Genomic DNA, 20,034 nt, shown 5'->3' on the forward strand with positions numbered 1-20,034 from the left:
GCTTCCCTATCGTCTTATTTCCACACAACACTATTTATTTGTGCCCTAAAGTGAATAATAATGTGTTCACATCAACGGCGTGTTTATAAATGTTTTTGCATGAAACATAACGTGGTTGGAATTATTGATAGAATTCTACTTTTATGGCTGTAATTTTGTTCTAAATCAGAAATGGGCAACTTTGGGGGCCACAAAAAAACACACACACAGTCAGGGCCGGCCCTAGACTTTTGGGGGCCCTAAACCACATTTTGTTGATTATTACAAGTTTAGACAGCTGGCCGCTAGACTAATTTACCAATCTAAAAAATCTTAGCTGACATGGGCTAATTGAGTGACTGTCAGTAGCCAGGTTTTTATGCCTGTAAAGTAGGCTACATATAGGATAAAAAAATGTCACGACAGGCCTGATAGAAAAATTATGATTGATGCTTGGCTGCCTTTTGACAAATAAAAATAATCTCGCTCTTTTGTCCATAATAATCTCATAATGTAGGCTACACCCGCACTGTAGACGCAAAATGTTGGTTAGAGAGCATGTGCCAATACCAGAGTGGACACATTCGCTATATAACCCAACATTATACATAACCCAACGGATAAAACATGTTGATGGAAACAGAAAATGTGTTGGTAAACTTTCCAAATGTCAACTAAACTAAATATACTAGACAAGGTGGGATCTTTTTGTGTAGGTAAAATGTTTTGCATATTTTATTTAAGCAGATTTTTTTATATTTGCATGAAGAATGGCTCCTGAGTGGCGCAGTGGTCTAAGGCACTGCATCGCAGTGCTAACTGTGCCACTAGAGATCCTGGTTCGAATTCAGGCTCTGTCGCAGCCGGCCGCGACCTGGAGACTCATGGGCGGCGCACAATTGGCCAAGCGTTGTCCAGGGTAGGGGAGGGAATGGCCGGCAGGGATGTAGCTCAGTTGATAGAGCATGGCGTTTGCAACGCCAGGGTTGTGGGTTCGATTCCAACGGGGGGCCAGTATAAAAAAAAAGTATATATATATATATAAAAAAAATATGTATTCACTAACTGTAAGTCGCTCTGGATAAGAGCGTCTGCTAAATGACGTAAATGTAAAAATGTAAGATCTGCCGCCAATTGGATGGAAACCTAGCTAGTGACTGACATAACAAGAGAAAACTGCTGCTGCACAACCAAATTTCGAAATTGCACCTTGTGTAATTTCAACAGTAAATTGAGACCCCAACTGAGTTCCTAATACAGTACATACAGTATATGATATATATTAGGAACTCAGTTGGGGTCTCAACTTACTGTTGAGAGTTAAAATAGTAGAATACACAAGGTGCAATTTTGAAATGATATTTATATATATATACTTCTTCCGTTTTTGGAAATTGATCCGCTGGCCTACAACAACGTTCGCTGCCAGTTGCCCATCCCTGTTCTAAACCATTATTGGCTATCATTCTACCATTTGTTTACTTTAGGTTCCGTTATGGACATATAGTTTCTATAGTATAAGAATAACGTTTTATTTAAGGTAGGCCTATACACTGTAAACCCCAAGGCATTTTTAACTAAAATACTTAAAACGTGTATGTGGTACTAACTCAAAACTAAGTGAGAAGTCACATCAACAATATTTTTTTGAAAGATTGATAACAAATGAACTTTTTTCCCAGCATGCTCTACTGCAGGTAGATTTTTCTGGAATTGTTTTTAATATCTGTATTTTTGCATGTACATTGAGTGATTGATTTATTAAATGTTATGCTACACAAAGAGAAATAAAACAATTCTAAACTAATCCAATCATTTCATTTTTGCACCTGTTACTGAAATGGGTGTTCCAGTTTAAATGGCTTACGTAGTTCAACTGTTGGATAGCCTAACACATAGGAATTACACATCACTTTGCAAGCCAGCATAATGTGATTGACAGTTTCTGGTAGATTTCCCAGGTTTTCCAGAAATCCTGGTTGGAAGATTACTTATAATTTTTTTGGGGAAAGTTTGTGGAATTTTGCAACCCTACTTGCAGGCCTGATGTGGCCTGTTATCGATGAGTTTCAGGCCACTTTTTAAGGCCTCATGATATATGTAATGGTTAAATTATAATGATAATATTTGCCTAGGAACTCACTTGGTGAAGGCCACAGGAATGAAAATAAACGAATTCAACAGCTACGTCTCTGTTACTAACAAATACAGTCATGGGTGGTAACTCTACAATTCAATCGAAAAGGCAAGGCACACTGGGAAATTATTGGAAGCGTGGCTTAGTGGGGGCGTTAAATTTAAGCATACCTTATAACAACAAAAAAAAATTTTTTTTTTTTTTTTTTTTTTTTAGGTAATCGATTTCCTAAAAATGTTTGAGTAGCCAGAACTTATCCGGTTTTACAGTGTAGGCTACTATTGTAAATCAGACAGTAATACAAGCATTTCATCATGCTTTAGTCGCAAGAAATGCTACTTTCCTACTCTTCGCTATTAATCCTCAATAGAGATTTGCTGTGCATCAGGCCTCTGCATGGGTTATTGTAGTAGGCTAGGTTAGTATTTACTGTATTTATACACCTCATGATTCAGACTGTTATTATTCACTTTCAGTTGCACTCCCAAAAGTCATCATCATCATCAGTAGCTGCAGCAGCAGCGTGTCCAACAGTGCTCAACCCTATGATTGTGTTTATTAAAACAAATAGGCTTCATACATACACTAAACAAACGATTGGGCACATCATTTGTAAAGTGTATAATGTAGATTTGTGATTTGTGATGAAATCGGATGCACATGCTTGCACACCACGGGCACACCACATTACTATAATTGTCTTTCATCCTATATTTCAAATATATTTAAAGTATAGGCTACTACTGGTAGTTTTCTACTCATAGAACTGGCATTTATTCGCTACATTTATTAAATAATTTATTGGTGGCGTGCAAACTAATTTGCAAGAACAAAATAGAGGATATAAATTGCAGAGATAATACCACAAACTTTAGAAAACACGTGCTCATGACCTTTTTTGTTTACTCGAAAGAAAGCGTTGACAACCAGTCCATTCCTTTTAAGTGATGCGATAAGGCTGTTCAGGAGTATCACATTCTTTGTCCAACAGCTAGTCTCTGGGAAAGTTGGACTCATCACCACCATGAGAATGCAAGACAAACCATCAGATTGCGCATAGATGAGATATGAGCGTTGCTAGTGCTTATAGGCCTACACAGTTTACCTTTCTTTTGCAAATCGGAAATGAAATTACATGACTAAATAAATCGTTTGCACTTCATATATAGCTTACTAAGGGTGTTGGTGAAATTGTATTTCCCGATCATATTTGGAAAAATAGGCCTACACAAAAAAACTCTTATCATGCTTTGTCCCATCTTTTTGGCCAGTGTTTCTCCGTTGACTTTACTATTAAATGTCCCTTCAGAAATTGGATAAAAATTAAGTGCGTTACAATAACAGCATCACTATTATTATTATTACTATTACGTAGGCTATTGTTGTGGTTATTATTATTGTGGTAGTAATAGCAGCCAAAAGTATCCATGGTAGCCATTCGTCATAGCACTGTCTCATCCGTGACTAACCACAAGACGACATATTGGATATCATAACAACATAATGAAAGAACCAAAATAGGCAAAATAACATGCTGGTTTTTGTTTCATTGTGTTATTATAGGACAACTAACTATGACTGTTATACAGCTATGTGTTATTTTGGGATATTTAAGCCTATATGTAATCACTATTTTAACATTTCTTAAAACACATGATGTTGGCTTGACATTTTTAACGAATGCCACTAATATTTACATGAATGTGCATCAACAGTAGGTCGAGCCAAAAAATTCACCTTGTGGGAATTCACGAGGCTCTCTGTTTGTATCTCTCCTTTCCACCACTTATTTCTCTCCCGTGCGCTCCTGCGCTCTCTGCTTGGTGAATTTGTCTCTGCGTGTGTGCGTGCGTGTGTGTGTGTGTGTGTGTGTGTGTGTGTGTGTCGCCCATCTTGTCAAATATCAATATGAGTTAGTTTACCTAAACACACAAATACAACAACAAAAATAGACAGATATACTATAAACTGGCCTGTCCTGGAGCTGGTCTGAGCTCTGTGAGAACCAATGATGTCCAGCATTTAGGCTACTCGTTCTCGCAAGGCTTTTTCGCACCTGGACTAAAGTAATACATTTGTGTTTGAATTTAATATTTCAGATGAAGTCAATGGAGGATGGGTTATGACAATTGACTCGAAGGTGCAAAGCTTGTTTCTTGGAGCGTCATGACCACTGGGGCCACATATTTGTAGGCTAAATATACTAGTACAGTTCTCCGCTATCGATAAATTCCCACTATGACTGAGAACCCTTCGTCAAAAAAATTTAATTGCAAAAGTTTAAACAGGTTTTGTGTTTATAATCCCGGTAATAACGGCACATCCTTGCTCTCTAAATTGTAATATCCCTTGTTACCTTGTTACCCGTCATCGTGATTTACTATTATGGTGATCATTATTATTATAGGCCTAGGTATTATGTATGAACATGTATGAACATGTTATGCCTAATACCAATATGAATACTAGGCCTATAGGCTACTATACTAGGCATTCTACTACTAGCAGGATAGCCTACTACAACTACTAGGCAAATAATAGTAGGCCTAACAATACTACTAATAATGATATGTTTGTGATGTTTGCAACGCCGCATAGCCTATGGAGTAAAATATATGGATTACTTCTCAAAACCGTAACTCCAAACCATTACGCACGAGCGCACGATGGAGATCTCGGGCTCCAAGTAGCCGTGGGCCGGGGCTTGTATTTACTTGAACTCTAAAAAGATGGACCGTAAACAAACATCATTATTTATCTATTAAGTATCTTTAAATGCTACCTGAACGTATTAAGTTCCACCGTGCTACTGTGGAGATCTCCATATAAAAACCATACATTAATGTCCATTCTTTAACATGTAATCGAATATCCACATTTTAATAGTAGGCTACTTATGCTTGAGACATAAAGTAGTACCTCTCCTCGGCCGCTACATTTCTGTGTCCCTCTTGTGTTTATTTCCATGGGAATGTACACAAAATGTTGAAGACGCAGAGATATGTTGAATCAGCAATCTGGAAATATCAAGAGCAGTGGAATGGATTAAGGTTAGGCCTATGTGGTCTATTTTCTTGGTATGATTTTGGTCCGAGAAAGAAAACCTTTGTTGATGGGGAGCCCATTCTGCGTTGCATTGGTGGATGTGTGTATCCTTGGGCACTTTAGCAACTGCTAAGAACTGCTCTGTGATTGGCTGGGAGGAGGGAGGACGCGTTAATACTTATGGTGCTGTGGTTGGCTCTCGACTGTAAAGGTTCAACCATTTTTTGTTTACATCATAGTGTCTGTGGCTCCATAATTAATTGTAGCTATCTGTCTCCTATCGATGTGCTGTAAAGAACATGAAATAGTTGTTTTTTATTAGCAGAGTTGCAGGCGTAAGAGATTGAGACCCAACTGTGCTGCTGCTTGTTGCCATTTTACCTTGCGTGTGATGTTGGATATGGGAGAACGGAAAGAAGTGAAAATGATTCCTAAATCATCGTTCAGTATAAACAGTCTGGTGCCTGAAGCTGTCCAAAGTGACAACCACCACAGAACCGTCCCCGAGGAAGAGGAGAAGATTCCTTTACCTACCCTGGTGCAGGACCCAAAGTCGGAGAACATTTGCACCAAAAGTGAAAATTCGTCCAATGAAACGACTTGCACGGAAGAGAGGGAAAAACAGGAAGAGAAGAAGGATAGCAAAGAGGGGGAGAGCGGTGGGAAAGATGGTGAAAAGAAAAACGGCAAGTACGAGAAACCACCATTCAGCTATAATGCTTTAATTATGATGGCTATTCGGCAGAGTCCGGAGAAACGACTAACTCTGAACGGTATTTACGAGTTCATTATGAAGAATTTCCCCTATTACCGGGAGAACAAGCAGGGTTGGCAGAATTCCATCAGGCATAACCTTAGCCTAAACAAATGTTTTGTTAAAGTCCCGCGGCACTATGATGACCCGGGTAAGGGGAACTACTGGATGCTTGACCCCTCGAGTGACGATGTGTTTATCGGTGGGACAACCGGCAAACTTCGCAGGAGATCGACCACATCAAGGGCAAAGTTGGCTTTTAAGCGGGGCGCTCGTCTTACTTCCACTGGGTTGACCTTTATGGATAGAGCCGGCTCTCTATATTGGCCAATGTCACCGTTTCTTTCGCTTCACCATCCGAGGGCCAGCAGCGCATTGAGCTACAATGGGACATCATCGCCATACCCTAGTCATCCTATGTCCTACAGTACAATGTTGACTCAAAACAGTTTGGGGAACAACCATTCTTTCCCTTCTTCCAATGGCCTGAGTGTTGACAGACTTGTGAATGGAGACATTCCCTATGCCACTCATCACCTAACGGCGGCGGCGTTGGCGGCCTCTGTGCCATGTGGTCTATCGGTGCCCTGCTCCGGGACTTACTCTTTAAACCCATGTTCGTCCATAAACCTCCTTGCAGGACAGACAAGTTACTTTTTCCCCCATGTCCCCCATCCATCAATGACCTCCCAGAGCAGCACTTCGATGACGGCCCGGGCTGCCTCCTCCTCCTCCTCCCCGCAGGCGCCCTCGTCTCTTCCCTGTGAGTCCTTAAGGTCTTCTCTACCAAGTTTCTCTTCTGGACTTTCTGGAGGACTTTCTGATTACTTCACACATCATAATCAAGGGTCAACTTCAAATCCACTTATACACTAATAAATCCCACGGGAGCAAGACTGTAAGTGAACATTTTACACCCATTTACATTGTAAAATATATAAAGAAAAGAGAAACTAAACAAAAAGAAAACAAAATGAAAGCAGCCCGAACTGAAGCCCAGGTATTTTTTATTAATATTCTGCATTTATTTCTCTGTTTATAATGTCAAGTGTCGGGGAGTTGTTTATTATTCCACTGTCAGCAACGTGCAATGTGATACGGCAAAAAACGAAGAGAAAACGTAGTTTTTGGACTGAGGCATTACCTTAGAATGTGTATTTAAATAGTGTCTGCAGATTTGCCTAATTTTAATATTAAGAATATCTAATACCATCACATGAACCACCAGTCTCCATGTTTGCAGTATTATCACGTATCATGAGTGCGCTGGTGGAATATGATTTTTGCAAAACAATTTTAATTTTTAATTTTCAAATAAATGTGTTTTAAAATGCAGAATAACCATACCAACCCATGGCTCTTTGTTATTTTGTCCTCTCCCATAATGAACAAAGTAGTAGCCTACTTTATTCTGCCATTCATTTATATATAGGCTCATATTTTCACAATGTTATACTTTATAGACCAAAGAATGGGTTTAGAGAAAATACTCGAGAATTTCACTATTCAGCACCAGAACAGATTCAGAAGGGGACAAAATGAATGAATGCCTTTTAACATGTGTTGTGAATATTTTACTGTATGTGGTCATCACCAGGTCACATCCTTTTTGTAATTAGTCAAATGTCAATATACCTATTGTAATTATAGGTTAACTTTGCGAACGTGTAACCCGTGTTGAGCAAATGCCTCATAAAAATATGGAGTGATTGTTTATGTCGTCTTTAAATTTCATGGTTGTGATATTGTGGTCTTATTCCCGTGTTTGTCGCTAAAACTGTTAATCGATCAAAATAAAATAATAGGTTACGTCCATATCTGATGAAAACGTTTGTCTTTTTTGCCATTCATATTACAATAGTAGTACGTTTCGGTTGTTATGTTGTATGTGGTTGTTAATTGGAGTGCTGTGCAGGCAACATTGTGCGGGTATAGGACCTAGGCCTTCTCCGTTCAGCGTTTGGCTTTGAGAACCAACTGCCACAAAAATGTTTCAGCTTCCTTTGCCTCCCTTATTTTGACCACTTGGTACTTAGTATTTGTTAGTTAAAAACAAACCAGGCCTACCCATGTTAAATAAACTGCAACCACACATTAGCAATAGTGTTGTAAAGAGATGCTTAAAAGTTGACACATCTAGTAGGCCTACATAATGCCTGTGACTAATCATGGTCTCGTGCAGGCTGCTTAAGGTTTTGGATACGGTTTGAACGCTTTAACCGCTGTTGTTAGTGTGGTTTTGTATTTGTCCTCCTTCTCCCCTCTCATATCTTCTATTTGATGAGTATTGATGTATTAGCTTCGGGGGCATTAATTGTTTAAACGTGTAGTGTTATTGACTGCAGTGCAGACCAGGTCAACATGTTTTCCTAAAGGCACTGTGTTTTAATGTAGCCTACATAAATAATAAGGAAATGCATGACATGCCTACTATGCAGCTAAGACCTATGGAATACTTTCCACTTCCTGGTGTTCTTAGTTTTTTTTGTTCTTTATTTCAAATGATAGTAACGCCTAATACAAATGAAACACAACAGAAGCGTATAACTTTCAGTACTGTGCGGTCAGTAATTTGTTCATTTCCTAAAGAGGCATCGTGTTAAATGAGTCTGACTGTAATACAATAACCGTACTGCTTTTCACAATGGACTAGTGCAACTCAATATCTCCTCGCTAGATGTTATCGTTAAAATGTTAAATGGGGTGACCACTCAAAAGACAAAGACTGAATGAGGTAGGGTTAAATCTTGAAGAAATATATCTTCTTAAACTACGGAAATATATACGTGCTACTATAAATAATATGATACATTTGAAGCATTATCTAAGATAATATTTAAAAGTATTCATAGTTTAATAAGAAATTCAAAACAGCGAATTGTGTTAATATTCTTATTTCAAATTTAGGCTACGCATATAGGGAATATGCAGAATAAAATAAAATGCAACGGGCCAAATAATACGTGTTAGGTTTAGTTACATTTAATATGATTATTATGCTTATGATTATCACTATGATGGCTTATTATTATTATTATAGCTCTACTGTTGTTCTAGTGTATAAGTTAGGCCTTCATGGGCCTACGAAAATGATATATTAAATACGTTTACTATTCTTATGAAGTGAGGCTTTGGCAACACCAAACAAACAGGAAACATGTACAGTATTTGTTTACAATAATAATAATAATATGCCATTTAGCAGACGCTTTTATCCAAAGCGACTTACAGTCATGCGTGCATACATTTTTTGTGTATGGGTGGTCCCGGGGATCGAACCCACTACCTTGGCGTTACAAGCGCCGTGCTCTACCAGCTGAGCTACAGAGGACCTGTTTATATATCAATGTGCGTGTTATTCGCTTGCCCTTGCCTTCAGTCTTCCTCCTGAGTTTCAGCCACAACAATTAGTAATCAATATACCTGAACCACAGAGAGGACTCATATTTATGTCTTATATTTAGAACAAAGCATAAACTGAAGGATTGCGTGCCAAGCATCGGTCTTTTATGACTGGGTTGCTTTATGCTATACTGTATGGATGATGTAAAGGCTAGTCAAGGCGGAAATATGGGCTATAGGTTACTGTCTGTCAGCAAAATAGTAGCTATTTTTAAAGTGAAGAACTTCAAGGAATTGGGTAAGGGCGTGGTTGTACCTCATAGCGATAGCAGAGCGATTTGAGGACATCCTCCTGCCTTGTAATCTCGCCATATAGGCTATGGTTCAAACCAGCCACCGGCTACTGAAGAGGCCTAGGGCTACTACAAAGCGTATTACCACCGGAAGTGACAAAATCTATGACATATCTAGACCAAAATCTAGACCTTTAGGCCGTGTTAGACAAAATAAACATTTTGAAGTAACTCACATAGGCGTATGCCCAATCAACTCAACAGCCTACGACAAACACACATTTTCTTCTTCAAATGAATGATACCACTGATTTTAGAATAATGCCCTTTTACTGGTAATACTGTCTATTGGTCAAATTAAGGTGCACAACGTAGGCCTGCTGTAGTACGGAATGACATGGACCTCAAGACATAGAAACCCACCGCTTAAGGTAATTGACAAACATACATATTTACAAATGTATGTCGACGCAGTCACATAAGGATAACAATTGATAGAGCACTTTTACGCACGTTTACGCACGGATTGGTATAGCGGGCATATCCTGTGTATCTGTTGTCCAATAAAACGCTGCATGCGCCAAATCCTGCTTTATTGTATGCAACTAACAGCTGTATAGCAGGGCAAGTGCAGGTCACAGACTTGATCCTAACCGGCTTCAGTTTACACGGAGAGTAACAATCCTGAGGCTCAGCGCGCATGGGCCTGGACAGACAACTCTCTGACCACAAACATTAACGTCATCAACATGAACAACATCAGCAACAACAGCCATTGGTGCTGATGCTTCAGCAGCAATAATAATAATAATAATACTTACTTTTATTTAATTAATTCCTTGTCTGTATGTGTAAAGAAAGCTCGCATTGGCCATTGTCTAGAATACCTTGTAGGTTTACGACTCGCAGATTGAGGGCGCTAGAATCTTTTTGAAGGCTAGAGCAGGGATGATATATCATGCTTTGGGTGTCTTTTTTGATAACCACCTTATCCCTGCATGGCTAACAATGCGTGTAGGGATGTGGAGAGTAGCGTTAGGGTTATGATAGGGAAGAGCAAGGTTTGACAAAGTGCAGGCAGAGATATTTTCAGTTATTTATTATTCACTCCCAGTAATAAACAAAGTAGTAAGGTGCTGGGCAGAGGCGTTGATGTAAAAAGTCACAATATTAAGTAAACATCTGTCCATTATATGTAGGCCTATTACATATTTACAACACATCGGTAAAGTAATTAGTTGTAATAGTTTTATTGTGTGTGTGTATGTGTGTGTGTGTGTGTGTGGGGGGGGGGGGGGGGGGGGGGGGCACACCACACCAGCAGCGATTAAATGTTACAGAATGCTGGTACATCAAGGTACTTATTTTGCGGTAGTCTGGCAAACATGTCCCCAGTTTGTGAGAAGCAACAGGCTTCTATCAATCAACTAGCCACACAAGCAATAATAAAATATTTGTTGTAGTCTCTGACTGTATTGCTTTACTAGAGGTTCGTGTGAACGAAGTAGAAAACATTCGACAGATAGTGAATAATCGTTTTAATGAGTGTGTAAAGCGTGCGACTTGGTTCACGGAGCTGTCGGGTTAAACAAACAACCCCCGTACCCTGACGAAATCCGATTGTGTCATTTCAATTGACTTATTCTTTCCGTAAAACTACAGATCCTACAAGGGGGCCCAATCCTTCCAATCTTATGAAATAACAATATTTTCTTAAACCGATGTGATCACTATTTTTTGTTATTTGTAGCCTATTCATGCTCGAGCGCTTTCTTTCAATAACCTATCGTTACAGAAACGAATAGCTGGCCTAGGCAAAGGGCTACTGGGCCTATTTGATTTTATAATGCATTTAATTAGGATACCATTATTCTTATATGCTTTGAGAGTGCATCTCTGCATAAAAAACGAGTTTTGTTGTCAAACTTTTTTTTATAGCTTTTTTTTTATAAAGGGATGAACTCTTCATCTTGCATATTCACTCAACAATAGGCCGTAATTAATGAAAAAACTTGTGATATCCTTTTCTTCCCCCAGGGTACAAGTTAGTTATAGGTTACATCAAAATACTTAAATTGCGGTGGAACTTATTCCATAAAGCTGACTAAATAAATGATCGTGTGTGTGCGGTTTTGCAAAGTAATTATCTGCATGTGTAATTGGCCAGTGAAATGCTGGCATAACATATCTCAATTGCTAATATTTTTTATTATTACAGTCGTTTCTTTTTATCTGCACCGAGCAAATATTTAAGTTTTAGCTATAGGCCTATATAATTGCAGATGCCTACAATCATGCACAAAATTATTAGGGATGTTGATAGGTGACAATGACAGAAAGTGGCAAAACTTCGTGTGTGTGTGATCGCCGCCGGTAGGTTAGTATCCTGTGACCAATATGTTTGTGTACACGCCTGTATTGGTATGCACATGTTGGGGAACATAATGCCGTTGCATACAACACAGTTCTATGAATTTGTCAACAAGCAGATTTATCCACAAAAAATGAATGATTGCTTCACTTCTGTCTTTAGGAAATTAGAACGATGGGAGGGTCCGTGTTTTGGCTAGGCTATATGTATCCTCAATCAAGCTTCACGCTTAGACTAGGGCCTAATTGACAGATTCATAAAGCCTACAAAGTACCAACATTACTGATTTTATGGTACGTTTCAAGCTGTATTTGTCGCATGCACAAGTACAGTGAAATGCTGAACTTGCAAGCCCTTCCCAACAATGCAGTAGCCTATTCAATATCAAAATAACTAGAAAAATAGAAACATGAGAAATAAGAAATAAGAAAGGAATAAAAATGTGTAGGGCTTTAGACAAATGTACCTCAAGTTGATGCATTGTTGAAGACTGTTGGAAGCATACTTATTGTCAGTGAGTTTCGATATTGTGACGTTATTCTGTCCTTTGATTGATCAAGCCGGGCGTCACCTGAGGCAACTTGTCACACTCAAGCGCATGTTGCTGACCTGGTGCTCAAAGTTTGTTGTTTGGCTCAAATTTGGTGTAGGAGGTGCATCATAGCAACTTTTATATATTAAGCTATACTAACGTCCGTTGTTGCTGTTGTTTATAACGCTGTCCTATACCCAGGCCTATACATAGCATAATCCTAAACATAGTCTGAAACATCTGTGCTTGTCTAACTCCCCAACTGATAGAGAATAAAATGATGGACAGACTGGAAGAACAATTAAGCCTACGAAGCGTGAGAGCTATTTTGGAGAACTATTATTTTTACAACTTGGCAAAGCTTGACATATAGGGCTATACATGGCCAGGCCCTTTGACATAATCCCGCAGAGTGGTATTCATTCAATAGAGGCCCAAATACTATTTCAGAGAGTTTTCTTTCTACCCAGACGGTATGGTTAAAACCAACATTTGTCTGTTGAACGTGGTCACAGAAGGGGGCACCACCTGGGTGAAGGCAACCCGATGTTGTTCTCTTTATTTTGTATAAATTGAATGTATTTCCTAGCTGATGATTCTGTATAATCATAATCATAATATAGCTTTTGGAATGATCAATGATAATGACATAATTATTTTTTAAATAATCAAATATTTATTATTATTAGGCTATTGTTTCATTTTATTTTGTGTTATTGTATTATTATTACTTCACTACTAAATATAATACTAATGTTGATAATAGGCCATTTCTCTTCTCGCTAAATGTAATTATTATTTTGGTTTAACCCGTGCAATAGGCTACTTGTTCACGCGTACATTTCCTTTGAAGACACCTGCGTATATAGCCTAACCATCAGAAGTGTAGCATATTCAAGCGATGGCTTAGATTCACACCTCTGACGGTTTCATGTATCAAACCACATCTATACACTCAGAGCCACAAAGCTTTGTGGTGTGCATGGATATTTCCAAGAATGTAGGCTACAGAAAAACATAAAAGATATTGTCGATTTATTAGAGGCATAGTAATAGTGATAGTAGGCTATAGATTAATTCTCTAATTCAATTTGTAGTTTTAATTTCAATATCTTAACTATAGTTCAATGTATATTTTATATTTTCGTTTTGTCAACTTGTGTGAGAGAGAGTGATTTGCTTTTCCATGTTTAAACATGTTGTGGTCCTCTGTAGCTCAATTGTTAGAGCATGGCGCTTGTAACACCAGGGTAGTGGCTTCGATCCCCGGGACCACCCATACGTAAAAATGTATGCACGCATGACTGTAAGTCGCTTTGGATAAAAGCGTGTGCTAAATGGCATATTATATAATTATTATATACTCTGGAACCTATTTATATGAATATTTTATTTTATTTGTAAAATCTAATAATATAGCACACATATTTATGATGATGATTATTATTATTAGGCCTAGTAGTAGTAGTAGGCTAGTAGTAGTAGCCCTATACGTGTAATAGTATAAAGTAGTAGTAGCTTGATAGCAGTTGTGGCTGAAGCACTCGCACGTTTTGTCTGGTGTTGGTTCCTCATGCGCTGTAAGATGATATTTGGAAACGAATAGCAACTAAACCGGTTCATATGCTACCCCAACCACCGGATAGTTGATATGCCTACAACTTACGGACATTTCTGTCTATATATGCATTGTTATAAATGCCTGAATGAGCTCAGTACAACCACACCTTTACACAACACAACTACTACTGTTGTAACCTCCTCAGCTTCCGAGAACAAGAGGTCCAATAGGTGAAGATGCTTCTGCAGCAGGCTTTATAGGTCTACTTTGAACAAATATTTTATTTCATACCGTATAATAGTTTTATAAATATTTTTCACGCTTTTTTATTACGGTATTTTGAACCATTAGATCCATAGGTGTTGTGTGAAAATCATAGCCTACTGACTGCACCTTTAATGGGGTAGCGGGTGTCGGTCTCTTCTGCTGAATAAGCAAACTAAAATCCTTAAAGTTTGAAGTGTCTCAATTCTTTGCTCTTTAAAGTAAAAAAAATGAAGGATATATCTGACATATATATATAAGCTTTGCAACTCTGCCTAGAAGGTCAGTATCCCGGAGTCACCTCTTCACTGTTGAGGTTGAGACTGGTGTTTTGCAGGTACTATTTAATGAAGCTGCCAGTTGAGGACCTGTGAGGTGTCTGTTTCTCAAACTAGACACTAATGTATTTGTCCTCTTGCTCAGTTGTGCACCCGGGCCTCCCACTCCTCTTTCTATTCTGGTTAGAGCCAGTTTGCGCTGTTCTGTGAAGGGAGTAGTACACAGCGTAGTACCAGATCTTCAGTTTCTTGGCAATTTCTCGCATGGAATAGCCTTCATTTCTCAGAACAAGAATAGACCGACGAGTTTCAGAAGAAAGTTATTTGTTTCTGGCCATTTTGAGCCTGTAATCAAACCCACAATTGCTGATGCTCCAGATACTCAACTAGTCTCAAGAAGGCCAGTTTTATTGCTCCTTTAATCAGCACAACAGTTTTCAGCTGTGCTAACATAATTGCAAAAGGGTTTTCTAATGATCAATTAGCCTTTTAAAATAAAATAAAACTTGGATTAGCAAACACAACGTGCCATTGGAACACAGGACTGCTGGTTGCTTATAATGGGCCTCTGTACACCTATGTAGATATTCCCTTAATAATCAGTCATTTCCAGCTACAATAGCCATTTACAACATTAACAATGTCTTCACTGTATTTCTGATCAATTTTATGTTATTTTAATGGACATTTTTTATTATTTTCTTTCGAAAACAAGGACATTTCTAAGTGACCCCAAACTTTTGAACGGTAGTGTCTGTGCCAGCACTACCAGCAAGCCACAGTTGATGACCACGGAAATGATATAGGCCTACAAACAAAAATAACAACTCGGCCTAATGAGCCATTTATTGGCAATATGACACTATAAGATGCCTATTACACCCACTATATCTATTGCCACTGGCCCATTACAACGACCAGGCTACTTTAGGCCTATATTCGAGTGACTGGCGCTTTGATGCATTCTCAATGAGCTACAAGTTCGAATTGATATCAAGGATGTGAGGAAAGATAAGATTTTTGCTCTTCATTATCGATATATAAGCAAAATCAATACATTCGATTGAATTACCTCTTGTATGTGTGTTCAAAGAGATGTAATTTATAAACACTTGCTGGACATTTAAACAATGTCATATGAATCTACAGGAATTCAAATATAGGCCCTAGCTTTCACACTTTTTAAAAATTTCAGATCGCTTGTGCTAATTAATTGGAAATTAGATTGCATACAATTATTCATATCCCTTCCACATGTTCAGCACTGCCTAATTTCCTCCCTTGTTGCGTGTAGAGAGATAGTGGAATGGATTATTCTCCGATGACAAAACAGTCTGCGCGTAATGGCAGGGATTAAAGCCGCAAACAAACATAATTAGATTGCTGCTGTATTAAATTCTAAAACATTTTTAACACATTGGACTCAGTTCTCAGCTTCTCACCCACTTTTCTTTTGACCCCTGAAAAAAGAATGAAGACATTTTTTTTATCCCGTCTTTTGGGGGTGAGGCAGGTTGTCTGTCAGTGAGGTGTAGGCGACAGTCTGTCTACAAGCCGTAAGCTGATCTGGAGAGTGCTGGAGGAAAACGGGCAAGATTCCGGGCTTGCAAGCCGAGATATCGATCTACCTCAACCACCTAAACAAAGACTCACCTGTTTTCCTTGTCCATACTTTATTTTATGCAGTCTAATGCTTGTTTTGTTTGACTTTTCTTTTATTTCCATGGTTCTGAGCTTTGATACACTTTTGGGAGTACATAAACACCGTGATGTACCTGGACATCCCCATCTCCCGTGGAGCTCCGGTGGTTGAAAGTCAAGACCACCCCCCTCTCTCTCTCTCTCTCTCGCCTTCTCTCTCTCCCGCCTCACCCACTCATAGACAGGAACAGAAAATTACTCTTCGTTGTATTTCGAATCAGGCCGGGCATAAAAGTTTTCATTCAGCCGACCAGTGTCCAATGACATCCAACGTGAGATACAACTAATTACTCCATTATGGCCCCCAGTTAATGTTTCATAAATTGGATCCACTAAAAGGTCGTTTATTATTTATCAGCCTTCTCCTTGAGCTGCTTGTTAAACATATCAAGATTAGTTTCTGGGGCTTGTATGACTATTCAGCCCCAGTAGTGGCGCACAGATCCCTTCATTCACCACTGATCACTCCTTTAAAACAATTACAATATGACAGACAGTGTTATGTGTTGTGGTGGTATGTTTGTTCTGAATTTCCTTTGTAAATAAATAATCAACAGTCAGTGACGCTCCAAAAAGCAAGGATATTGCGTTTCCGAACCTTTAGAGATTGAAAGAAGATTAAAAAAACTGTTGATAGTGAATTTTTATTAACGAGTTGGCTGCATGCCTCTTGGTGGTATAGGCCTACCAAGACTCTACTATAGTCTATAGTCTCAAATGTGAGTCTATAGTCTCAAATGTGAGTCTATAGTTTAAAACATAACATAATACATTGGGAGATCGCATTCCCACCTGAAGCCATTACAGAAATCACGTCTATAAATTGAAATGCGGATATCCACCCTCTTGCGCACCATTACGCGCGGACTCAAAGACCCACCCCAACAACATGATGCGTTGAGTCAAAATATCTCGATAGCATTTTTTTTGTAACATAAGCTTATAGCAATTAGGCCTACATTCACAAATCACAGGTAAAAAATATCATATTTAGATTATTTTTTTTTACATTTGGCAACACATGATTCCCCAAAAGACCGATGCAGCATTTCTCACAATGTGGTAACGCCCAGTAAATGCAGCTTCCAAGTATTCTATTTTAGTTCAGCGTTCTTATGACAAACGTTGTAATTGCATGACAGATTGAATTAACCCGTGTATTATGCAGACCGAGCATATCCTGTTGAAATGTTGCACTCCCACTCCAGAGTAATAGCGGCCTAACTTATTTAGCTACTGTGTTATAACAGATTTGGTCATTGCGTGCTCTGGTGATCTATAAGCCAACATTATAGATCCGTAAAGTAGATATCACATGTAGCCTATTAGTGCCAATGGTGAGGGTAATAAGTCTAACCTTAGAATGAGGGAAAACCCTCTCCACCAAACACACTAAATTATTATTTTGTAAGTGGTTTTGAACTGTAATTAATCTTCTCATCAATACACAGCATGAAGTGTTCTGATGGCTGCATCTTCATAAAGTAGTATGCACTATGGGTAGAGTTATAGTGTGTGTGTGTGTGTGTGTGTGTGTGTGTGTGTGAGTGTGTGTGTGTGCGTATGCGTGTGCGTGTGCGTGCGTGTAAGGGGCTGCTGTGCTGTGCATGGGCATAAGTTGTGTTATGTGGAAACAGGGGTGTTTGGGGTGCCCTCTTCCTGACCTGAGCCTCTGGCGCTCTAATAGTCTGTGCATGAGCCCGTGACTCTCTGAATAGTTTTCACTACTCATCCCTCCCTGTCTCAGTGCCTGCTTGAAAGAGAGAGAGATATTTTGGATTTATTTTCAATTAAAAACATCAAAGTAATACATGCACTTATACAAACAATTAACAAACAAATATGCAAAGAATATAGTATGATTTTCTGTACATTCGGGATATAGGCTATAATCAAAACAAGTCCATTTATACAGCATCTATGTCATTGTTAATATTATTAGGACTTTTGTTTTGGATGAAAGACTACTGTATAAAATAAATACATAAACTGAACATTTTATTATTTTATTTTAACAAGTAATTCCCCCCAAAATATTGGCACCCTGTTTTCAATACTCCAGCACCCTCCCCTATCGAGGATTACTGCGTTTAGAGGGATCTTAGACCATTCCTCCATACAGAATCTTTCAAGATCCTTGATATCCTTTGTCTGCGCTTGTGGACTTCCCTCTTCAATTCAAACCACAGGTTTTCAATGGGGTTGAAGTCCGGAGACTGAGATGGCCATTTCAAAATGTTGATTTTGTGGTCAATTAACAATTTCTTTGTGGATTTTGTTGTGTGCTTTTTGGCACCCCTAAAGAAGATCCACTTGAGGCAAAGTTTCAGCCTCCTGGCAGAGGCCACCAGGTTTAGGCTAAAATGTCCTGGTACTTGGTTGAGTTCATGATGCCGTTGACCTTAACAAGGGCCGCAGGGCCAGTGGAAGCAAATCAGCCCCATAACATCAATGGTCCACCACCATATTGTATAGTAGGTATGAGGTTCTATTCTGCATATGCATCCTTCTTTTGAGGCTAAACCCACCGCTGGTGTGCCTGGCCAATTAGCTCTATTTTTGTCTCATCTGACCATAGCACCCGGTTCCAATCCAACCTGCCAATGCCGTTAAGCAAAATCCAGTCTTTTACATTTGTTGGTTGCTCTCAATAAAGGCTTTTTTATGGCAACCCTTCCAAATAGCCTATTGACATGAAGGACTTGGTGACCCCAAGATGCGACCAAGTTCTGTAATTCTCCAACTGTCGCCCTTGGACTTTTCTTTGTCTCCCGAAACAACCAGCCTCACTGTGTGTGGGGACAAGATACACTTGCATCCAATACCAGGCAAGTTTAGCACTGTTCCAGTGGTTTTAAACTTTTTAATTGTTGCACGAATAGTGGTAAGTGCATATTTGGTTTTTCAGTTGTGTTTTTGTACACATTGTCTGATTTATGAAAGTAAACAACCATTTGTCTCTTTTTACTTGTGAGTTCTTTGCCTTTCCCCATGGTGATGGATGACAAAGGGATTTTACATGAGTGTTACCTCATTTTTATACCCCAGTGAAACAGGAAGCCATGGAAGTCCACAATTCAGTTCCCTAAGCTGAGATTAATTTAACAAAGTAGAATGTTAATGCTAATATAATTCTGTTTGATTTTATTGAGTCTACAGGGTTCCCAATAATTCAGACATTTTTGTTGTTGTTGTACTTCTTAAATAAAATCTATTTCTCTGAGCTACTGTATTAGTATAAAACGATATAGTTGTTCTTTTTTTTAGCATACAATATAGCTTGGTATTTTTATTATTTATTTTATACAGTCTTTTTTGCTCATCTTTATCAAGGGTGCCAATAATTTTGGAGGTGACTGTACACTGAATCCCCAAATGTATAGCTTCTGTCCTATTGAGAGTCTGTATGCCCGGTTTGTAGTCTGCCTTATATGTTGTCTTGGGCATAAGAATATTTTGGCATCCACTCCGTCTCTCTGACGGTCCAATCTGGTGAGACATGTTTTGCCAATATTAGTGGTAAAAATGTTTCCTGCTGCTAGCCATAATGCATGTCCGTTAACAACATGAATACATTCTCTGCAAATGACAAGTAGGTTTGTATGCCTTCAGTCTACTGTTAGAATGTTAGCCTACATGCCTTATATGGATAGTATTATTTTCTTCTATTCCAATGGAATAGTGGCCCTGTGCTCTAACAATGGCATCCCCCTGAGCTTTGTTTTAATGTTACCTTCTCCCCTGTCAATCAGGCTAGTCGCTAACTAGATCTGCACT

The 20,034-nt window shown here is 38.8% G+C and overlaps 1 protein-coding gene across 1 annotated transcript; it reads left to right on the plus strand.

The window, feature by feature from the left end:
- Positions 1-5,552: 5,552 nt before the first annotated feature.
- foxg1a (forkhead box G1a) lies at positions 5,553-6,791 on the plus strand (the record flags this gene model as incomplete). Its single annotated transcript, XM_084181833.1, has 1 exon — positions 5,553-6,791. The coding sequence occupies one exon, from the start codon at positions 5,553-5,555 to the stop codon at positions 6,789-6,791; it is 1,239 nt and encodes a 412-aa protein (XP_084037959.1).
- Between the last annotated feature and the right edge of the window lie 13,243 nt (positions 6,792-20,034).

Source organism: Coregonus lavaretus, assembly GCF_964263955.1.
Source record: "Coregonus lavaretus genome assembly, chromosome: 18".
Classification (NCBI taxonomy): domain Eukaryota; kingdom Metazoa; phylum Chordata; class Actinopteri; order Salmoniformes; family Salmonidae; genus Coregonus; species Coregonus lavaretus.